Source organism: Marmota marmota, unplaced genomic scaffold, assembly GCF_001458135.2.
Source record: "Marmota marmota marmota unplaced genomic scaffold, marMar, whole genome shotgun sequence".
NCBI lineage: Eukaryota > Metazoa > Chordata > Mammalia > Rodentia > Sciuridae > Marmota > Marmota marmota.
The window spans coordinates 2,669,719-2,692,303 of record NW_026000138.1 but is presented as its reverse complement, the minus strand read 5'-3'; the positions used below and the strand labels follow the sequence as shown (position 1 = coordinate 2,692,303).

Here is a 22,585-nt window from a genome sequence, read left to right as displayed (position 1 = left end):
CCCCACCAACCAGGCCGTCTTACTTCTTTACTTTCGGGTACTTCATCTCTGCGATGGCGTTGGTGGCTTCCGTCTGCTTCTCCTTCAGGTGCTGGGGCCACATATTGTCCACCCAGTCCACCAGGTCCACCTGAAACCCAGGCCACTCAGTGTTCCTGGCCCCACTACCAGGTCAGAAGTAAATGCCCCCTCTGCTCCAGGGACGGCTCTGGTTGCCTTGAGCTGCTGCCCCCATCCACTCCATCCCATCCTCCTGCCTCAGTCTGCACAGAAGGCAAAACCTTGCTCCCAACATCTCCTCCCTGGCACCCAGGGGACCAGCCTTGGCCACACCCATGCCAGCCATTCCCAACTTAGGAGCAGGGCGGGAAGGAAGGGGACCATGGCAGGTGCCGGGACAGCCACAGCCAGACTTACTACAGTGGGGCGCTTGACCAGGTGCTCCAGCTTGGTGTGGCTGAACTCCAGGCTGATGACGTTGTACAGTTTGTCCCGCTGTGCCTCAGGCGTCTCATAGTAGCGCACGAATTGGGACATGCTCATCTCCGTGCCTTTCTGGGTGTTCACGTCCATCACATCTACCAGCCGCCGGCTCCCTGGGGACACAATCCACATGCTGGTCACTGTCTGCACAGGACCTTCTTGGAAGCCCCCCACAAAACAACACCTGCTCCTCCTCCAGGGGTCCCATTCTCCTAAGCTCTGCTCCATGTCTGCTTAATGCCCTTTTCCTGACCCGACCTCTCTCCACCCTGTCTGCCTCCCTCCACCAGAGTGGCATCCCATGACTGCTTCCTAAGGTGTCCTCAATGGCTTCCTAAAGGACCTGCAGACCAACCCTCCCACTGAGCACCACCTGCTGCGCTGAGGAACTCTTGAGGCACTCTCCACCCCTTCTGAGACTCATTTTGTTTCTTTGTGACATGGGAACAAACTGTCTCTAGAACTTCAGCCACACAGGGAAGAATGAGAGAGGGGAGAGAAGTACTGGGAAAGGGGAGAAAACACACACAACACAGACTGCCGAGTTCAAGATGACTTACTAAGGAGGCTGGCACCTCCTGCGTGTCACAGGCACGCATTACGGCTCTTATCTTATCTTATCTTATCTTGAAAGACCCCCAACTCCCCAGCAGCTCAGTGGCAAATGCATGGTCCATGGAGACTCAGAAATACTGAACAAAACAAAACAAGGGCTGGAGTTGTGGCTCAGTGGCAGATCGCTTGCCTCGCATGCGTGAGGCCCTGGGTTCGATCCTCAGCACCACATGAAAATAGATAAAAATGAAGATATTGTGTTCATCTACAACTAAAAGAAATAAAAGTGGGCTGGGTACAACGGCACATGCCTGTACTGTAATCTCAGCAACATGGGAGGATAAGGCAGAAGAATCACAAGTTCAAGGTCACCCCGGCAACTCAGCAAGACTCTCGAAAGAGTGGTCCTGGGTTCAATCCTCAGTACGGGGACGGGGGAGGGGGAATGAAACAAGTGACCCCTTATTCACAGCTGCTGCAAAACTTTATGGGTACCCTCACTAGGGGTCAGCAAATGACAGTCCCAGGGCCAATCCGGCCCATTGCCTAGGACAGCTCACAAGCTAAGAATGTTTTTTACATTTTTAAATGCAATGGTGAAAATAAAAAAAGTATTATTTCTTGACGTGAAAACTATATGAAATTCAAATTCTCAAGGGAACATATAAAATTTGCTTGGTACCCAGCCATGCTCCTTGGCTTCCATATTGTCTAGGGCCACTAGCATGTTCCAAGGGTGGAGCTGAATAGTTGAGACAAAAAGCACATGGCTTGCAAAGCCTGAAATGTTTACTCTTTGGCTCTTTACAGAGAAAAGTGTGCCGGTCCTTGAAATAAGACGAAACTTTGAATTAACATGGATGCTGATATGGGTTGACAGTCTCATCTCTCCTCAAAAAAAAAAAAAAAAAAAAAAAGCCAGTCTCATCCTGTTCACTGCTACATGCCCAGCTCTGGTCTCAGAACTTGCCCTAGAACAGGCCTTTGGTCAATATTTGTTGAATAAATAAACACAGTGCCATTCACACAGTAGGAACTAAATCATAAAATTAACCTCCTACGCGTGTAGCAGAACGTAGGTGTTCTAAGTTTGCGTTCAAGGTCGAATTTTCACAACCAAATTTCACAATTTGTTCTTGTCTTACAAAGGGGGAAACCAAGGCCCACAGAGTAACTGATTCCATTCCACGGAAGACAACCATGCACACTCACTGAGCATGATCCCGCCCTCTACAGAGCTCTCATGGCCCCAGCTCTACGAGGTGGAACTTCAGTGACACTTATTTGATGGATGAGAAATTGAAGCCCAGACAACTATCTCGATGTAGAATGTCCAGTTCGTGAGTGACAGCTGACATGTGAAGCCAATCCTATCAAATACCAGAGCCTGGGCTCTTATCCTACATCCTGGAATAAACACTGTGCACTCTGATTACATGCTAAAACACAACAAAACAGAAAGAACCCCAGACTTCAGTGGTCAGGCTTCCCAGCCTAGACATCCTGGGAAGCTGATCCAAAAGACAGCTCTGCATCTGGAGGGTGTGGATCCACCAGGGGGCATCCCTGGTCTTTGCTGGAAATCCTGGCTACTATCTTGGCAGCACTGGTCCTTCCTTAACCAGAGTAACTGAAACAGGTGGGCTCCATTCAGGTTTTCTGGGAGGCCTACCTGACAGAGAATCTGCTGCTTGAGCCCCCAAGGCCTCCCCCTTCTCTGGACAGTCTACCATTTCTGCCCACCTCTCAGCCCTAACCTTGCTCAAGGTCAAGTTCAAGAAGGTTGCTGGGGAGGTCAGAGATAAGATTAAGATAAAGATCCTAAAATCACAGCCCCGGGGCTAGGGATGTGGCTCAAGCAGTAGTGCGCTTGCCTGGCATGCATGGGGCGCTGGGTTTGATCCTCAGCACCACATAAAAATAAAATAAAGATGTTGTGTCCACCGAGAACTAAAAAATAAATATTGAAAAATTCTCTCTCTCTCTCTCTCTCTCGCTTTCTCTCTCTCTCTTTCTCTCAAAATAAAATAAAATAAAATCACAGCCCCAACTGGGTGTGGTGGTGCACACCTATAATTCCAGCAACTGGGGAGGCTGAAGGATCACAAGTAGCCTCAGCTACTTAGTGAGGCCCTCAGCGAATTAGTGAGACCCTGTCTCACAATAAAAGTAAAAGTACTAAGAATGTGGCTCAGTGGTTAAGCAACTCGGGGTTCAATCCCAGTACCAAAAAATAAAATAAAATGAAATAAAATCATAAACCCAGAGTCAGTATGGAAGGCCAGAATTCAGCTGCCCAGGCCAGCACCACACTAAGATGCATGAATCCAAATTCCAGCTGGACTTCCAACTATGCCTTGGACCACTTAGCATCTCTTAGTGTAAGTTTCCCTGCCTATAATATAGGAACAAAAATAGTAGCCAACCCAGGGGTTGTCCTGAGATGAAATGATTTAATACACATTAAATACAAGCAGTGCCTGCAGGGAAGGTAGTATTACCTAATCAGTCAATTTCATTTATAATTAGTTATCCCCCAGTATCTGAGAGAGTATCTGAGAGTTTCAGGAATCCCCCCACAAAGACACCAAAATCCAAGAATGCTAAAGTCCCTATATAAAGTGACACTGTATTTACATTTAAGGTATGCCCATCCTCCCATATACATTAAATCATATTCTTTATACTTAAAATTTTTTATAGTTGTAGATGGAAAGAATGCCTTTATTTATTTATTTATTTTTAATGTGGCGCTAAGGATCGAATCTCATACAGGCTAGGCAAGTGCTCTGCCACGGAGTTACAGCCCCAGCCCTAAATCATATTCTTATAATACCTAATACAATGTAAATGCTGTGCACATCATCCATATACCACACTATTTAGGGAATAATGACTTAGCCCCTGTCCAGCGTGGGCTACCAAACCAGGGTCACTCAGGTCACCGGGGTGACATGAAATCACCACACAGACACACAAAATACCTTTTTCATGGCCCACCTCCAGCCTCAAGCTCCCACAAGGTGGGCAAAGAAAAACAGGGGAGGCTGGAGAGAGAGAGAGAGAGAGAGAGAGAGAGGGGGCACGTCCTGAAGCTTGGCTTTTATTGGGGAGAGCTACTCGATGGAACATTCTGTCCAAAAAAGTGGCAGGGGTAGGATTATAACACACAGGTGGGTGTAACTCAACCCATCAGGGGATGCCCACCCTCAGGGCTGCACCTTTCTATGCCAGCAGAGGTTAAGTCGACAGGCATTACAGAGGGTGCAATGCCAGTCCAGTACCTCCTGGCTCAGGACTTCAAGCTGTGTGTAAAACTCCTTCCTATTCAGGGTGGCCCCCGAAAAATGACCAAAGAAATTCTGTACATGTTCAATATGGACCCCATTTTTTTCTAGCATATTTAATCCATGTTGGGTTCAATCTGCAGATGAAGAACCCACAGGTAACAAGGGTCAACTAACTACACAGGTGGAGAAATTGGGGTGATATGAAGCTTACACAGCTGCCTAACATCAAAACCAGTGAAATCTGTGCCCTCCAGTCTCACTGGACTGACCACTTAGGATCCTAAAACAACCATGATAGCTAATAAATGGCAGTTTTTTGTTGTTGTTTTTGGTACTGGGGGTTTAACCCAGGGGCACTTTACCACTGACAAAAATCCCCAGCCCTCTTTGTTTTTTTGACACAGGGTCTCATCCCAATAACTTGGGAAGCTGCGGATTACAAGTTTGAGGCCAGCCTGAGCAACTTAGAGACACCCTATCTCAAAATAAAAAATATAAAAAAGGGCTGGGAATGGTAGTGTGTCCCTGCGTTCAATTCTGATACCAAAAAAAAAGATTTATTACTAAACTGTAGGAATACTTATGAATATATGGTACGATGATTATTTAAAATATGGTTCTATTATTTAAAAATTAAAAATGTCTCAAAGGGCTGGGGATGTGGCTCAAACGGTAGCGCGCTTGCCTGGCATGCGTGCGGCCCGGGTTCGATCCTCAGCACCACATACAAAAAAGATGTTGTGTCCGCCAAAAACTAAAAAATAAATATTAAAAAAAATTCTCTCTCTCTCTCTAAAAAAAAAAAAAAAGTCTCAAAGCTAGTCTCAGCCACTGAGAGAGGCCCTAAGCAACTTAGTGACATCTTGTCTCAAAATAAAAAATAAAAAGGGCTGGGGATGTAGATCAGTGATAGAGGATTTATTTAGCGGGCACAAAGCCCTAGTACTACACAAAGAAAATAAATTAAGTACGGACACAGGCTACAACATAGGCAAGCCTCAAAAACATTATGCACAGTCAAAGAAGCCAAACACGAAAAGCCACATGCTGCATGACACCATTTATGTAAAATGTCCCGAACAGGGAAATCCATAGAGATAAAAAGTGGATGGGAGCCGGGGGTGGTGGCTCACGCCTGTAATCCCAGAAGCCCAAAGCTCTGTAGGCTGAGGCAGGAGGAACACAAGTTCAAAGCCAGCCTCAGCAACTTAGCAAGGTCCTAGGCAACTCAGTGAGATCCAGTCTTTAAACAAAATATAAAAAAGAGCTGGGGATGTGGCTCAGTAGTTAAGCACCTCTGGGTTCAATCCCCAGTACCAAAAAAAAAAAAAAAAGAAAGAAAGAAAGATAAAAAGAACAGGGATGGGAGTGGAGGAAGGTGGTTGCTTAATGGGTCCGAGGTCTCCTTTTGGGGTGATGGTGGTGGCTGCACAACACTGTAATGTACTGGATGCCACTGAATTGTTCAGTTTAAAATGGTTAATTTTTATCTCATGTGAGTTCCATAAGTTATTTTTAAATAGAGAAATTTCAAACATTAATTTTAAATCCCATAAAATCCCTCCACTCAACAGTTAAGGAGTCAAAGCTTCAGCTACAACAAGAGCAAGAACTTCATGTCTCCTAGTCTCTGTCTTTTTCCTTAATTGTTTCTGGGGTGTGGATCTCTCCTCTCCGCAGGGCTCAAGAACTTGGGTAGCCACTGACTGTCCCAAATCATCTCTCCAAGGAAACTTCACCCCCAACCCCAGGCATGTGCTTGGGTTCCATTCTTCACAACTTGAACCTGCAGCTTGGGAACACATTCCGGTGGCAAGTGCTAGGCCAGGAAATGAGAAACATAATCAAGGAATGGAAGAATCTAGCAGTGGCCCCTAAATATATGTCCACCCAGAGCCTAAAATAGCACCCTATTTGGAAAAAGGGTCCATGCAGATATAACTGAGGAAAGGATCTCAGATGAGATCATGTCAGATTCAGGGGAGGCCCTAAACCCAATGACTAGTGTCCATTATAGGAAGGCCATGTGAAGACAGACGGAGATTGGAATGATGTGTCCCTGTGCCAAGAAATCCTGGAGTCATCAAAAGCTAGAAGGGGAAAAGACGGTTGCTAAAAGCCATCAGAGGGAACCAAAACTGCCAGCATCTTGCTCTGGACTTGTAGTCTCCAAAAACTAAGCAAGAATAAAATTCTGTTGTTTGAGGCCCCCTGCCCCACCAGTACGTGGCCCTGTTATGGCAGTCCAAGGAAGAGAATACAAGGACAGCAGCCACCTCTAGAACAAGGAGGACCTCATGGCAATGTCCAAGGAATGTTAAGATTTCTTAACTTGGATGGCAGGTATTATTTTAGAATTTTTCTTCAAAGTCTTCAATATATATCATCAATTTTGCATTCTACAGACCCCAGAGTGTCATACACCCCTGAGAATGGGAGATTCACACCCTAGAAACAGTGAAGGAGTCAAACTTCAGCTATTTTAGGTTCCACAGGCCACAGGATAAGATCTTTAGACAAGGTGCCTCAGTTTCCTTATCTGCAACATGCAGATAAGAACACCTTCCTGGGGCTGGGAGGATAGCTCAGTTGGTAGAGCACTTGCCCAGCCTGCACAAGGCCCTGGGTTCAATCCCCGGCACCACCACCAAAAAAAAGAACACCTTCCTAAAAAAAAAAAAGTTATAAAAAATATTATGATTTAAAAAGTAATATATATTCAGAATGTTACTGCTGGAATCAAATGAAAGGCCTTTCAGAGCACCAAATAGCATCTTGCTGCACAGAAGTTACAGATCTGTACACAGAACATGCCTTTCTGTCTCTACCAAGCCAAAACAAGATTGCACGGACCCCTCCCTTCACTTCCAGGACAATTATGATTCACCAGCCTGGTTCCCAAAGTTGCACAAATAAATATAATTAAGAAAACCAATGCCCAGTAAATATAAAATTTTGACCATCCTGAAAAGATAGGTCATTCCCTTCAATGTTTTTCTCAAGTTAGGATTATATATAATGCCAATTTATATACAACCCAAATCAAAGATGACTACAATAAAGATTTCAAAAAATAGGCCAGACACAGTGGCACACTTGATCCCAAATACTTGAAAGGCTGAGGCAGCCCAAATCTAGTTCTAAAATAATCTTCTAAAAGCAATGTAAATTTATCAATTTTACTACTGTATAATATATATATATATATATCTCATAGATATATATACACACTCATGTGATTATATAATACATGTAACAAGTATATATGAATATATAAATATATCATATATGCAAGTATTAATATTTGTTATATATACATACATTCAGAGTTAAATGTCATATATCTAGTTTTTTATGATTAACACAAAGCAATGTACAAATTACTGATATCTTAAAACATATATGGGGCTGAGGTGTGGCTCAAGGGTAGAGCGAAGGCTTAGCACGCTCAAGGCCCTTGGTTCAATCCCAAAATAAAACATATAACACCTTTCGTATAGCACATATATATCCACATGCAATTGTGAGTCAAATTTGGATAAAATGTGCTTTCTTAAAAACTTTTTTATTTTTATTTTTTAGAGAGAGAGAGAGGGAGAGAGAGAGAGAGAGAATTTCAATATTTATTTTTCAGTTTTTGGCGTACACAACATCTTTGTTTGTATGTGGTGCTGAGGATCGAACCCGGGTCACACGCATGCCAGGCGAGCACGCTACCGCTTGAGCCACATCCCCAGCCCCGATAAAATGTGCTTTCAAATAAATGTATACCTTGTGTATCTGTGATGATGTCCCAGGTATATTCCCTTCCACAAACTCACAAATATTAATCCACAAGTTATTATTTTCAATCTTTGTCCAAATGTGAACCAAAAAAGTATTCAAGATTCATCAGGCACTCAAATATCCGATAAATCCAAGAATAAATGATAAATCATTTTGTGAAAAAGGGAAACAACAACAAGAAGTGTTGGCGAGGATGCAGGGGGAAAAGGTACACGCGTACATTGCTGGTGGGACTGCAAATTGGTGCAGTCAATATGGAAAGCAGCATGAAGATTCCTTAGAAATCTGGGAATGGAACCACCATTTGAAGCAGCTATCCCTCTCCTCGGACTACACCCAAAGGACTTAAAAACAGCATACTATAGGGACACAGCCATATCAATGTTTATAGCAGCACAATTCACAATAGCCAAACTGTGGAACCAACTTAGATGCCCTTCAGTGGATGAATGGATAAAAAATATATATATATGGTATATATGCACAATGGAATTTTACTCAGAGAACAAATTCACGGCATCTGGGCTGGGGATGTGGCTCGAGTGGTTGCGCGCTCACCTAGCATGCGTGGGGCACTGGGTTCAATCCTCACCACCATATAAAAATAAAATAAAGATACTGTGTTCACCTAAAACTAAAAAATAAATATTTTTTTTTTTAAATCATGGCATTTGCAGGTAAATGGAAGGCATTGTAGAAGATAATGCTAAGTACAGTTAGCCAATACCAAAAAAACAAATGCTAAATGTTTTCTTTGATATAAGGAGGCTGACTCATAGTGGGGTAGGGAGGGGGAACATGGGAGGAATAGATGAATTCTAGATAGGCAAGAGGAGAGGGAGGGAAAGGGAGGAGGCAGGGGATTAGCAAGGATGGTGGAATGTGATGGACGTCATTATCCAAAGTACATATATGAAGACAGGAATTGGGTGTCAACCTACTTTATATACAAACAGAGATATGAAAAATTGTGGTATATATGTGTAATAGGAATTATAATGCAAAAAAAAAAGTACATGAATAAAGACATGAATTGGTGTGAAAATACTTGATATACAAAGATATGAAAAATTGTGCTCTATATGTGTAATAGGAATTGTAATGCATTCTGCTGTCGTGTATTTTAAAAATAAAACACAATCAATTTTAAAAAGTTTCTAATAAAAAAAAAAAGAAAAAGGGAAACAGTTTGGGGTTAGGGCTATGGCTCAGGAGTACAGCACTTGCCTGGCACACATGAGCCCTGAGTTCCATCCCTAGCACCATGAAAAATAAATAAATAAAAGGTTTAGTGGTATCATTTAGTTACAAGGAGATAGTCATTTACAAAATTGTACATCACCACCCTCAAAATGTTATTTATTTTTTGTGTCAAGGTTTCAAAAAAAATAAATAAATGCTTCAGTAATAACAAAAACAAAACAAAAGCCAAAACTAAAATTAGAAAGAAAAACAATTTCACAATGCTAGTTGTGAAACTGACTGAGATGACCCATATAAAATGCTAGATGTTTCAATCCCTGGCACAAAAAAAAATAATTAATTAATTTAATGTACTTGATAAATAAGTGTTGAACACACAGAAGGGGGAATCGGCTCCCCCTTCCCAGGCCAACCGGGTTTCCTCTAGTCTGCTAATGTGTCTTTGGTGACTCATGCACCTCCAAAGGTCTTAGGAGTAGAATGCCCATGCCCCAAAGTGACACATTCAAGTCCAAACCTCTGACACCTGTGAGTGTGACCTTGTTTGAAAACAGGATCATTACAGAAGTCAGAAAACCAAAATGAAGTCACTCTGGATTGGAGTAGGCCCCAAACAAGTGACTGGTGGCCCTGTGAGAAAATAAGGGAACTTTGTACGCAGACACACAGAAGGAAGACAGCCATGTGAGCCACGTGAGGAGGAGGCCGAGACTGGTGAGATGCAGCCACCAGCCAAGGGACCTGGGAGTAGCCAATAGTCACCAGCAGCTGGAGGAGGCAGGTCCTCCTCAGAACACCTGTATTTCAGACTATGAGAAGATAAACTTCTACGGTTTTTGTTTTGTTTTTTTTTTCTTTTTTAATTTTTTATTGTTGGCTGTTCAAAACATTACATAGTTCTTGATATATCATATTTCACACTTTGATTCAAGTGGGTTATGTTGTTTTGTTTTTTCATAGTTGTAGATGGACAGCATACCTTTATTTTATTTGTTTATTTTTATGTGGTGCTGATGATTGAACCCAGTGCCTCACCCGTGCAAGACGAGTGCTCTGCCACTGAGCTACAGCACCAACACTTCTGTGGTCTTTTGTTATTGTTTTTGTTGTTGTTTGTTTTTGGTACTGGGGATTGAATCCAGGGACACTTTACCACTGAGTGACATCCCCAGCCCTTTTTTTTTTTACTTCCAGACAGGGTCTCAGTGAGTTGCTTAGGGTCTTGCTAAATTGCTGGGGCTGGCTTTGAACTTACAATCCTCCTGCCTCAGCCTCCTAAACTGCTGGGATTACAGGCGTGTGCCAGGGGGCCCAGCAAACTTATGTGGTCTTAAGCCACCCAGTATGTACTGTTTGGCAGCCTAGGAAACCAATAAAAGGGCTGATGAAGGGATTACTGGAAAAGTCTACAAGCCTCATAAATGTCAAGTATTCAGGCTCCCCCAGGAGCCTAGCACAAACTGGAATGGGGCAGACACGCCATATATGAAAACTTTGTGAATAGTAGCTTCACAAAGAGAAAAATGAGATCACATAGATGACATGATAACATTTGGCCCTCAACATGTGTTTTCTGTTGTTTTGTGGAGCTGGAGGTTGAACTCAGGGCCTCACACATGCTAGGTAAAACTCTACAATTGAGCCACATCCCCAGTATGCGTGTTCCCTCGCTCTCTGTCTTTTCAAAATTGAATCCAGAGGCATAGCATCACTGAGCTATAGCCACAGCACTTTTTATTTTTTTATTTTGAACACATCTCTCACTAAGTTGTCCAACCTGGCCTCGAACTTGTGATGCTCCTGCCTCAGCCTCCCTCCTGAGCTGTTGGTATTACAGGCATGCATACCTTCACCCAGTTATTCAATACAAGTTTTTTTGTCTCTTGTTTCTTGTCTCTCTCTCCTACCATTCTGTAAGCACTGTGGAGTTGGATCTGTCTAGCTCATTCCTCTATTCCAGATTTCCAGATTGGAGCTCAGTAAATCTCTGATTAATGAATCAATGCATTCTTTTTATTGACTCTTATGTCCCGCCTAGTGTATCCCACATGACTTCACATGTAAATTACAGATGATCTGAGGAAATGGCCTGAGGACCTGTGGGTGGGTGTGCATAGCCCCGCCTGGGCAAGGAAGACAACCCTATCACTACTGCTGAGAAAATACCCAGCGGTCCTGAGCACCCAGGAGCCCCAGCCCTGGAACCAGTAGACTAAACATAGAAAGACAGACACCATTTTACTCTTGGGGGCACTAAGCAGGCCCCCAGACCCCCCATTGCAATCCCTGGTCTCCCGTGCCCTCTCCCTGCCCTCTGCTCCTCTGTAGCTTTCCACAGTCACAGAGGCCTCTGGGAACCAAAGCTGGAAGACTCCTCCCCAGCCAGCCAAGGTCCCCAGCTGACTTCACCTCTCAGCCTGCCCTACTCACTGATGACAGAGGAATCAGGACTTGGAGTGGCTGAACTCAGTCACATTCCTCTTCAGACCAGGGAAGGGTGGTGGGGAGCAGCAGCTGGGACAGAATGACAGCACTGGGAGCAGAAGGCTGGGACACTTTGTTCTAAGAATAGCTTCCTAGTGTGCTGAGCGGTCCATTCAGCTCCCCAGGTGACCTAGAAGTCACAGTCCTTGGGAGGGGTCAGGGTGAGAAAGAGAAAGAAGTAGCTTCTGTGGTGCTCTGGGCTCCATGGACCACCCAGGCCCCCAGGGAAAGGAATGCACCAGTAAACAGCTAGAGCAGCGGGCAGGTTCCAGCCCTGGCAGGCAGCAGGAAACGCAGGCAAGACGGCAGCTGCCTGCGTAGGCAGGTGATTTGGGTAGAAGCAACCATGGACTTCGGAGTCTCATCTGGGGTAAGGGCCAACTCTAGACCAAAAGGCAGATATGGGGGAGTTTCTCTCCACAGACAGATCCCAGCCAATGAATGACAAAGGAGTGACAAAATTAGATCGTCACCACTGTGATGATGCTGAGGAACTGGTGCTGAGCATCAAAGACTGCTAACATCAGAGGGAGAACGAGACCTGACATTTCCTGCCTCCTGAAGGAGAGCAGAACACCAACCATGAAGCAGTCCTGCCAGACAGGAGTGAATGAGAGAAAGAGAAAGACACACTTGAACTGGGCTTTTCTTTTCCTCCTTTTTTTTTTTTTTTTTTGGCGCGGTACAAGGCATTGAGCATGCAAGGTAATGTTCTACCTGAGCTACCCCTCAAGAGGGACACCTTGAATCTGCAACCATCACATGCAACTATCAATTCACAGGAACATCAGAAAATAGGGCATGTTAAACAACTCTCCGGGATGCCATCAGGAGAACCCAGGAGGTACCAGAGACTTCAGAGACTTCTCAACCAATCAGAGTAGTGAGCTTACTAATATTCTGATTCACATGACTGTCAAAAAGAAGGAGAAGGAGGAGGAGGAAGAGGAGGAGGAGAAGGAAGAGGAGGAGGAGGAGAAAGAAAAAAACTGGCATATATTAGGGTCTGTAATATACTTAGCCACCTATCCTGTCTGGGTCTATGGAAAGAACCGGGAAGCTCTGAAAACAGATGAGTGTCACAGGTAGACCCAAAGGGAAAGAGGAGCTCTTTCTCCCCTGTACATGAACTTACTGGCACCCAGGGTAAAGGCATGGGTGCCTGACCTCTTCCCATAATCAAGGCCCACAGGAGGCCACGGAATGCACCAAGGGTTCCTCCAGGAAGAGCACCCAGGCCAGTGCCAAGAGCCCTGGTCTGAGTTCTAGTCCCAACAACCCACAGACCCTTTCCTAGGCCTCAGTTGCCCCCTGGATAAAGACAGGAAGAAGCGACCTTTATACACCACCCCCACCCTTTGCAAGAGAACTGTTTCTTCCAACAGAAGCTTTGACAAAATTCAAATTCATAAATAAAAACAAGCAGCTCAGGCTGGAACAGGAGGTAGGGACCTCAGAATTGGACCAGATTCCCGGGACTTCCCTTTGAAAATCACTGGATTAGGTCATTTTTAGGTCCCTTCTCTAGGCTGACAAACTGACTTTTAGTCTAGTTCCTGAATACTCATTTCATTTCTCATCAGGGTTGACTAGAGGGAATTTGGGGAAGACCTGGAGGCTTGCCTGAGAGACCACGGCAGCCAATGGAGCCCACCAGCCCTTCTGCCTGGTCCACCTTCACAAAGGGCCAGGTGTTTGAGCAAGAGGCTCAGCACTGGGGGAGGAGGTAAGTGCCCCAAAGGGACAAAAGGGACAGATTATTGGGATGGGAAAAGTCACCCCTGGAGCAGGTGACAGGGAAAAGCTGCCCATTGGAACCAGTAAAGAATCCATATAACTGGAACTCTTAGGCCCTGAAATCACTGTGTTCCTGGGGAAGCATTCCACCTCCAAGCAAATCCTGGAGTTCCTAAGTAGGCCAGCAGTTTCCCGCTCATCTCCCTCTGAGTTTCCCAGGCTGTGCATACATCCAACAGACCAGCTACAGGAACTGATCCATGGCCCTGTGGCCCTTGCTTTGAAGGCTCCATCAGTCAGCTCCAAGAGCCAAGGACTTGGAGCCAGAGGACGCTGCTCAAAGTCACCTTGAAGGCTAACAGGAAGCACACACAAGCACTGACACCAAACTCCCCCTCAGACCCACTCTTGAGAAAGGTCACAGAGCTGTTCCCCTTCACAGTCCTGGCATGCTGTCATCCCAGGCTTCTGGTCTGGGTTTACATCCTGCTCCTTGGGAGTAGCTCCTCACCAATCTAACACTAGCAGCATGTGTTAGGGAGGTCACCGGCCCCAGGTTCAAATCCCTCTCCACCCTACTGTTTCTAGCAGTGAGGCCTTGGGTATGACCCTGAACCCCTCTGGGCCTCAGTTTCCTCATCTGTAAAATGGAGATAAAATCCTGGCACTATCATGGAAAGCACTTGGTAAACTTGATAGCAGGGGATCTCTTGAGGATATGGTCCCAAACTGAGGGCTTAAATGCACTGGAAAGAAAAAGCATTGAGGCCAGGAGTCACCGCACAAAAAGAACAAGCCTCCTCAAGCTGAGTCCTCAGTTTCCTCATTATGAAAGGAGAGGATGGGTGTCACCATGCCCAGATGTTCCCCAGGCCCCAATGCCTTCAGGCTCCTCATCTCAGCACCTATTTGCTTTTGTTGTTGTTTTTGTTCTTTTACAGAACATGGAATTAGATCTAGGGCTCTATACCACTGAGCCCTTTTTACTTATATTTTATTTGAGACAAAGTCTCACTAAGTTGCTGGCCTTGAACTTGCAATCCTCCTGCCTCACTCAGCCTCCTGTGTAGCTGAGACTATTAAGGATGTGCCATCATGACCAGCATCTTGGGCACCTTTTCAAATGACCCCAGGACTGCTGTCTGTGCTGCAAAACCCTGACCCTCATGGGTGGCCTAAGGGGACACAAACATAGACTGACAAATCTTGGCTAAACCCAACCAAGCAAGGACATCCACCAAGTTACCCAAGACAACAAGGGAAACCTGGATGATTCGAGGCTGAGACCCAGCTGCAGGGCTGTGCGGAAGCTGAGACAGTAGAAGCTGCTGTCAGTCAGACCCGGCAACAAACTGTTCTTCCACTCACTACCTACACGATCGTGGACAAGAAACTGTGAGCCTCAGGGTTTGTTTTTGGTGCTTTTATGGTGATGGGCACCAAAGCCCAGGGACTCATGCATGCCAGGCAAGCACTCCACCACCAAGCTATATATCCCCTAGCCCTAAGCCTCAGTGTGGTTTTTTAATATTTTTTAGTTGTAGATGGACATAATACCTTTATTTATTTGTTTATTTTATGTGGTGCTGATGATTGAACCTAGAACCTCACACGTAACAGGCAAGTGCTCCACCACTGAGCCACAACCTCAGCCCCTTAAGCCTTGTTTTTGACATCTATAAAATGGGAGTGGGGCCAGGTGCTGTGGTGCATGCCTGTATTCCCAGCAGCTAGAGAGGCTAAGGCAGGAGGATCATGAGTTCAAAGCCAGCCTCAGCAACAGCGAGGCGCTAAGCAACTCAGTGAGTCCCTGTCTCTAAATAAAATACAAAACAGGGCTGGGGATGTGGCTCAGTGGTCAAGTGCCCCTGATGTTCAATCCCCAGTACAAAAAATAAAATTAAATTTAAATAAATAAAATGGGAATGGAAACAGGGCATAGCTCAATGGTAGAGAGCTTGCCCTAGGTTCAATCCCCAGCACCATTGGAAAAAAACAAGACTAAGGCAGAAGGATCACAAGTTCAAGGCCAGCCTCAGCAACTAAATGAGACCCTGTGTCAAAATGAAAAAGGTTGAGAATGTAGCTAAATGGAAAGCACCCCTGAGGTTTCAATCCCTAGTACTAAGGGAAAAAAAAAAAAAAAAGTCTGTGTGGCATTGGCTTCAGGATAGGCAGATGGACAAATGGAGCAAATTAGAGCATCCAGAAACAGCCCCCACCAATGCGGACACCTGATACATGAGAAAAGAGCACTCCAGGGCCACGAGGACAGGGGATCCTTTTCAGTAATGGTGCTGGGTCAACTGGATATCCATATGGAGAGATAAAAGAATTTTGACCCCTATCTCCTACCAAACATGAAAATCAATTCCAGATGAACTACACATTTAAATGTAAGGGTTCAGGGCTGGGATGTAGCTCAGTAATAGAGCACTTGCCTAGCATGCGTGGGGCCCTGGGTTCAATCCCAGCACCACAGGGAAAAAAAAAGTCTCAAACAATAAAGCTTTTTGAAAAAAAAAAAATGTGAACATCTTTGTGACCTTGGAATAAGCAAACATTTTTACAAGACACAAGAAAAACTAAAGAATCAAGCAAAGCTAAGTAGTATCTGTTAAAATTAAGAACTTTGAGCTAGGCTCAGTGGTGTACCCTATGATCCCAGAGACTCAGGAGGCTGAGACAGGAGGATCAAAAATTCAAAGCCAGCCTTAGCAACTTAGCGAGACCCAAATAAACTTACTGAGACCCTGTCTCAGAATAAAATATAAAAAGGACTGGAGATGTTGCTGGTGGTAAAGCACCACTGGGTTAAATTCCTACGACTCTAATACCCCTTCAAGAACTTCTGCTGGGTATAGTGGCATGCTCCTGTAATCCCAATTTACTTGGGAGACTGAGGCAGGAGGATTACTTGAGCCCAGGAGCCCAAGGTCAGTCTGGGCAACATAGCAAAATCCTGTCTCAAAAAAGAAAATTTTCCAGCGACTCAGGAGGCTAAAGCAGGAGATCGAAAGTTCAAAGCCAGTCTGGGCAACTTAGTGAGGCACTTAGCAACTCAGCAAGACTCTGTCTCTAAATAAAATACAAAAAGGGTTGGGGATGTGGCTCAGTGGTAGAGCACTTGCCTAAGCATGGGTGAAGCAGTGGGTTCAATTCTCAGCACCACATATAAATAAATGAAATAAAGAAAGGTTCACTGACAATTAAAAAAAATTATTAAGGGGGGGGGGGGCTGGGGATGGTGGCTCAGGTAGGTTAAGCAANAAAAAAAAAAAAAAAAAAAAAAAAGATTTTTTAGGGGGATGGGGTATGGTTCAGTGGTAGAGTGCTTGCCAAGCATGGGTGAGGCCCTGGGCTCAATCACCAGCACCACAAAAATAACAAATAATAGATAGCAGCCATGTATGATAGCACACGCCTATAATCCCAGCAATTAAGAAGCCTGAAGCAGGAGATTCCACATTCAAAGCCAGCTTCTATAAGACCCTCAGCCACTTACTGAGAACCTGTCTCAAAACAAAAAATAAACAGGTCTGTGGGTATGGGTGTAGCCCCTGGGTTTAATCCCCAGCAAAAAAAAAAAAAAAAAAGAAAAGAAAGAAAAAAGATTATTAAAAGACAATCCATAAAGTTAGAGAAGATTCTTTAAGACAGATATCCAATAAAGAACTCATATCCAGAATACATAAAAATCCTTATGTAAAAGGCTAAATCTTGTCTTCCCCCAAAATTCATATATTGAAGTGCTAACCTAAGGGAGTCAGAAGTAGGCAAAAAATTTCTTGAACAAGACACAAAAAATCGGGGGCTGGGGATATAGCTCAGTCCGTAGAGTGTTTTCCTGTCATGCACAAGGCCCTGAGTTCAATCCCCAGCACCACCAAAAAAAAAAAAAAAAAAGACAAAAAATCTGAATGGATTTGCTGAGTGCAGTGGTACCTGCCTGTCATCCCTGCAACTCATGGGGGGAACAGGGCTGAGGCAGGAATATCCCAAGTCCAAGGCCAGGATCAGCAATTGAGTAAGACCCTGTCTCTAAATAAAAATGAAAAGGTATAGGAATGTAGCTCAAAAGTAGAATAAAGGGGTCAATCCCCAGAACTGCAAAAGAAAAAAAAAGTCAAGAAAAGATACATTGTCTCTCTTAAAAATTAAAATAAAGAATTCGGGGGGCTGGGATGTGGCTCAAGCGGTAGCGCGCTCGCCTGGCATGCGTGCGGCCCGGGTTCGATCCTCAGCACCACATACAAACAAAGATGTTGTATCCACCAAATACTGGAAAATAAATATTAAAAAAATTCTCTCTCTCTCTACCTCTATCTCTCTCACTCTCTCTTTAAAAAAAAAAAGAATTCGGGCCAGGGCCAGGCAGAGGCCTGTAATACAAGCCTCTTGGGAGGCTGAAGCAGGAGAATCACAAGCTCAAAACCAGCCTCAGCAACTTAGTGAGATCCTAAACAACTTAGCAAGACCCACTCAAAATAAAAACTAAAAAGGGCTGAACAGGCTGGGGATGTGGCTCAGTGGTTAAGCAACCCTGGGTTCGATCCCTGGTACCAAAAAAAACTTATGCCAGGCACACACCTGTAGTCCCAAATTACCCAGGGGAACCCACGAATGTAACTTTGGGAATAGGGTCATTAAATAGGTAATTAAGTGAAAATGAAGTCTTTAGGGCAGGCCCTCATCCAAAAACTATTGGTACTCTAAGAAGAGGAGACTAAGACAAAGATACATGTAGAGGGAAAACCATGTGAATCAGGGACAAAATAGACAACAGGCCAAGGAGAGAGACTTGAAAGAAACCAGACTTCCAGCTTCCAAAACTGTGAGAAAATGAATTTCTATTATTGAAGGCCCCCCAGTCTATGGTACATTGTTAGAGCAACTCTAGCAAATTAATATACTCTCCAATCAATAAGCACCTGTTCCAAGCATGGGGGGCACACACCTGTAATCCCAGTTACTCAAATTCAAGGCCAGCCTGTGCAATTCAGGGAGACCCTATATTAAATAAAAGGGGCTGTGGTGTAGTTCAGTGAACAGCACTCGCCTAGCATACCTGAGGCTGAGATCAATTCCAAAAAATTACCAAAAAAAAAAAAAAAAAAATAGTAATGAAACATAAAATTACCAAAAAATAGTAATGAAATATAAAATATAAAAATAGTATCTAGGGGCTGGGGTTGTGGCTTACTGGTAGAGTGCTTGCCTGCATGTGTGAGGCACTGGGTTTGGTTTGCAGCACCACATATAAACAAATAAATTAAAGGTCCATTGACAACTAAAAAAAACATAGTATCTATTTAAAGTAATGGGGAAAAGGCTTGATCAAATATCTCACAAAAGAGCATATACCAAGGCCAGGCAAGATGGTTCATGCCTGTAATCCCAGTGGCTGAGACAGGAGGATCGCAAGTTCAAAGACAGCCTCAGCAACAGCAAGGCGTAACCAACTCAGTGAGACCCTGTCTCTAAATAAAATACAAAAATATAGGGCTGGGGATGTGGCTATGTTGAGTGCTCCCGAGTTCAATCCCTGGTACCTAATAAATAAATAAATAAATATATTTTTAAAAAGGCAGAGGGGTGCTGGAGATGTAGCTTAGTGGTAAAATATCCCTGAGCTCAATCCCCAGTGCCAAAAAATAAAAAATAAAAAAAGAGCATATCAAAATAGTCATTAAGCTCTGACATGGAGTTCAATTACATCAGTCATTAATGAAACACCAAAAATCACAGTGAGGGACTGGGGTTGTGGCTCAGCGGTAGAGCACTCGCCTAGCAGTGCAAGGCCCTGGGTTCGATCCTCAGCACCACATAAAAATAAATAAATAAAATAAAGGTATATATTAAAAAAAAAACAAAAAACAGTGAGACACAACTCCATACCCACCAACAGGGGAGTGCAGCTAAAATAAGAATAATGACACTAATTCCTTAGGACAATTATTTGACAGCATCAACTAAAACTGAATATACATATATACTCTATGCCCAATGATAGTTCATGCATATATTTACCAAAAATCATGTTCTATAATGTTCTCAGGAACACTCTAGATATAGCCTTAAACTGACTGGTACCCAGGTACCCATCAACTGTAGAACGAATAAATTGTAAAATATTCGCATAATGGAAAACTACACAGAAATAAATAGACACAACAAATGTAGATGAATCTCATAAAAACAAGGTTGATTGCCACGCATGGTGGCGCACACCTGTAATCCCAGAGGCTCGGGAGGCTGAGACAGGAGTACCATGAGTTCAAAGCCAGCCTCGGCAACAGTGAGGCACTAAGCAACTCAGTAAGACACTGTCTCTAAATAAAATTCAAAAAAAGGCTGGGGATGTGGCTCAGTAGTTGAGTACCCCTGAGTTCAATCCCGAGTACCCCAAAAATAAATAAACAAACAGGGCTAGGGATGTGGCTCAGTAGCTAAGCACCCTTGGGTTCAATCCCTGTTACCAAAAAGAAAAAGAAAAAAGGAAAATGTGGACAAAGTTGAGTGACAAGAAGTCAAAAGAAAAGAGGACATTCAGTGTGATTCCACTGACATAAAGTAGGAAAACAACAGAACTCATTCCTGCCATCAGAGTGACAGGAGGGGAGGGGCCAGATTAAAGCACAAGAGGATTCTGGTGTACTGGTTCCCTGGCTGTTTGTTTAGTTAAAATGACTCAAGTGGCCAGGCATGGTGGTGCCCGCCTATGGTCCCAGCTGCTCAGGCGGCTAAAATGTTTGAGTCCAGCCTGGGCAACTTAACAAGACCCTGTCTCAAAAAAAAAAGCTTTTTTTCAAGGGTTGGGGATGTAGCTCATTGGTGGAGCACTTGCTTACTGTGGGCAAAGCCCTGGGTTCAATCCTTGACAGTGGAAAAAAAAAAAATAATGGATACAGTTACTGTATGTGCACCTATCTATACATACATTTTGCTTAAATTAAAAAGTATTGTTTTGGGGGGCTGGGGTTGTAGCTCAGTGGTGGAACACTTGCCCAGCACATGTGAGGCCCTGAGTTAGATCCTGGCACCAAATAAAAATGAATAAATAAATAAAACAAAGCTACTGTGTCCATCTACAAATAAAAAATTTAAAAAACTAAAAAGCGTTTGGCTGGGGTTGTGGCTCAGCGGTACAGCACTCACCTTGCACGTGCGAGACCCTGGGTTCGATCCTCAGCACCACATAAAAATAAATAAGTGAAATAAAGGTATTGTGTCCAACTACAACTAAAAAATAAAATATTTTTTTTTAAAAGTGTTTTTTTTTTTTTTTAATGTAGTATTATAGAAACGGAAAGTGTTTTTTGGGTTTTTTTTCCCCCTTGTGTTATTGGAGATTGAACTCAGGGCCTCATACTTAACTATATCTCCAGCCCCTTTTTAAATTTTATTGAGACAAGGTCTCAATAAATTGCCCAGGCTGGCTTCTGCTCCTGCCTCAGCTCCCAAAGCACTGGATCACAGGCGTGAGTCACAGTGTGTGACAGTGTGCCTTTGCAGTTCCACTCAGGAGACTGAAGCGGGAGGATCATCTGAGCCCAGTATCTCAAGCCCAACTTGAGCAACATAGCAAGATCCTGTTTATAGAAATAAAAGACAGGGAGCTACAAGCTGATGGCTTATAAAGAAAGCCTGAGGGGGTGGGGTTGTGGCTCAGAGGTACAGCACTCCTCTACCAAGCGTGAGGCACTGGGTTTGATCCCCAGCACCACATAAAAATAAAATAAAGATATTGTGTCCAGGGCTGGGGATGTGGCTCAAGCGGTAACGCGCTTGCCTGGCATGTGCTGGGCGCTGGGTTCGATCCTCAACACCACATAAAAAATAAAATAAAATAAAGATGCTGTGTCCACCGAAAACTAAAAAAAAAAAGAACATTAAAAAAAAAGATATTGTGTCCACCTATAACTAAAAAATAATTTTTTTAAAAAAAGAAAAGCCTGAGAAGAGTCTAAGACCCACACTGTGGCCCCTAAAGCTAGCCATGCACCTTTCTAAAACAGTCACCTGGTTGGGCCAGCCTCCCCATACTGCCCTCTCGAGCAAAACTCTTGGTTTATGTTAGGGACACTTCTGTCACCCAGCAACCCTGGAGAACTGTTGCTTCCCCAACTCAGTCGTTGACCTGGGCCCCCATTCTACTCTGGGGTTGTGCTAGGTCTATCAGAGCCAAGCCAAAGACGCTGCGTGGAAGTCTGTGGGTCGAGGAAGGAGGACCCTGAGCTGGTAGGATGTGAACCTTGAGCCACTGGCTGTAGCTCTTTACATGGAGAGAACCTTCCTGAAAACCAAAGAGACAGAGGAAGCAAATCAGGACACAAAAAGCAGGCAACCTCCTGGGATCATCTTGGAGCACCTAAGCCTAGATGTGCCTGCGGATTACGCCCCAGATGTATGTAAATCAGTAAGTTTCGTTTTGCTTAGGCCAGCTTGAATGACATTTGTCACCCCCATCAAATGTGCCTATCACCACTCTCCAAAAGCCTGTGCACACTCAGAGATAAAAATGGACATTTTTAATACCCCAAATTGGCTACAGCCACTCACACCCCTCACAGCGTCAAGTGCACCATACCTTCCCAAAGCACCAAGAGACATGGGGCTGGCTTACTGTTCATGCTTTCTGTACCTTCCTAGAAAATTCTAGCACTGGCAAGGATGTTGGGACCATCTTACTAGACCCTTCTGTATCCTCCGTGAGAAGAAGGAGGCTCAAGGGAAGAGACTGCCTGGGCACATCCAGAGCGAAACAAAACCTCAAAAGGCTTGAGAAGCTGTTCAAAAGGGCCAGGCAGGCAATGTTATTTAAGAAAGCTTGCTGGGCTGGGAATGTGGCTCAAGCGGTAGCGCGCTCGCCTGGCATGCGTGCGGCCCGGGTTTGATCCTCAGCACCACATACAAACAAAGATGTTGTGTCTGCCAAAAACTTAAAAAATATGTATATATTAAAAAAAAAAATTCTCTCTCCCTCTCTCTCTCTCTCTCTCTCCTCTCTCTATCTTAAAAAAAAAAAAAAAAAAAAAAAAAAAAAA

General features: G+C 44.1%; 1 protein-coding gene across 5 annotated transcripts in view; it reads right to left on the bottom strand.

Moving 5' to 3' along the window:
- Kdm2b (lysine demethylase 2B) overlaps positions 1–22,585 on the bottom strand; it is a 122,609-nt gene that overhangs the window by 90,231 nt on the left and 9,793 nt on the right. For all 5 annotated transcript variants that reach the window (XM_015502472.1, XM_015502473.2, XM_048785572.1 and 2 more), the window contains 2 exons: positions 418–596; positions 24–130 (listed from right to left, as the gene is read on the bottom strand). In XM_015502472.1, coding sequence (XP_015357958.1) covers positions 24–130; positions 418–596 — 286 coding nt within the window. The remainder of the gene's footprint in view (positions 1–23; positions 131–417; positions 597–22,585) is intronic.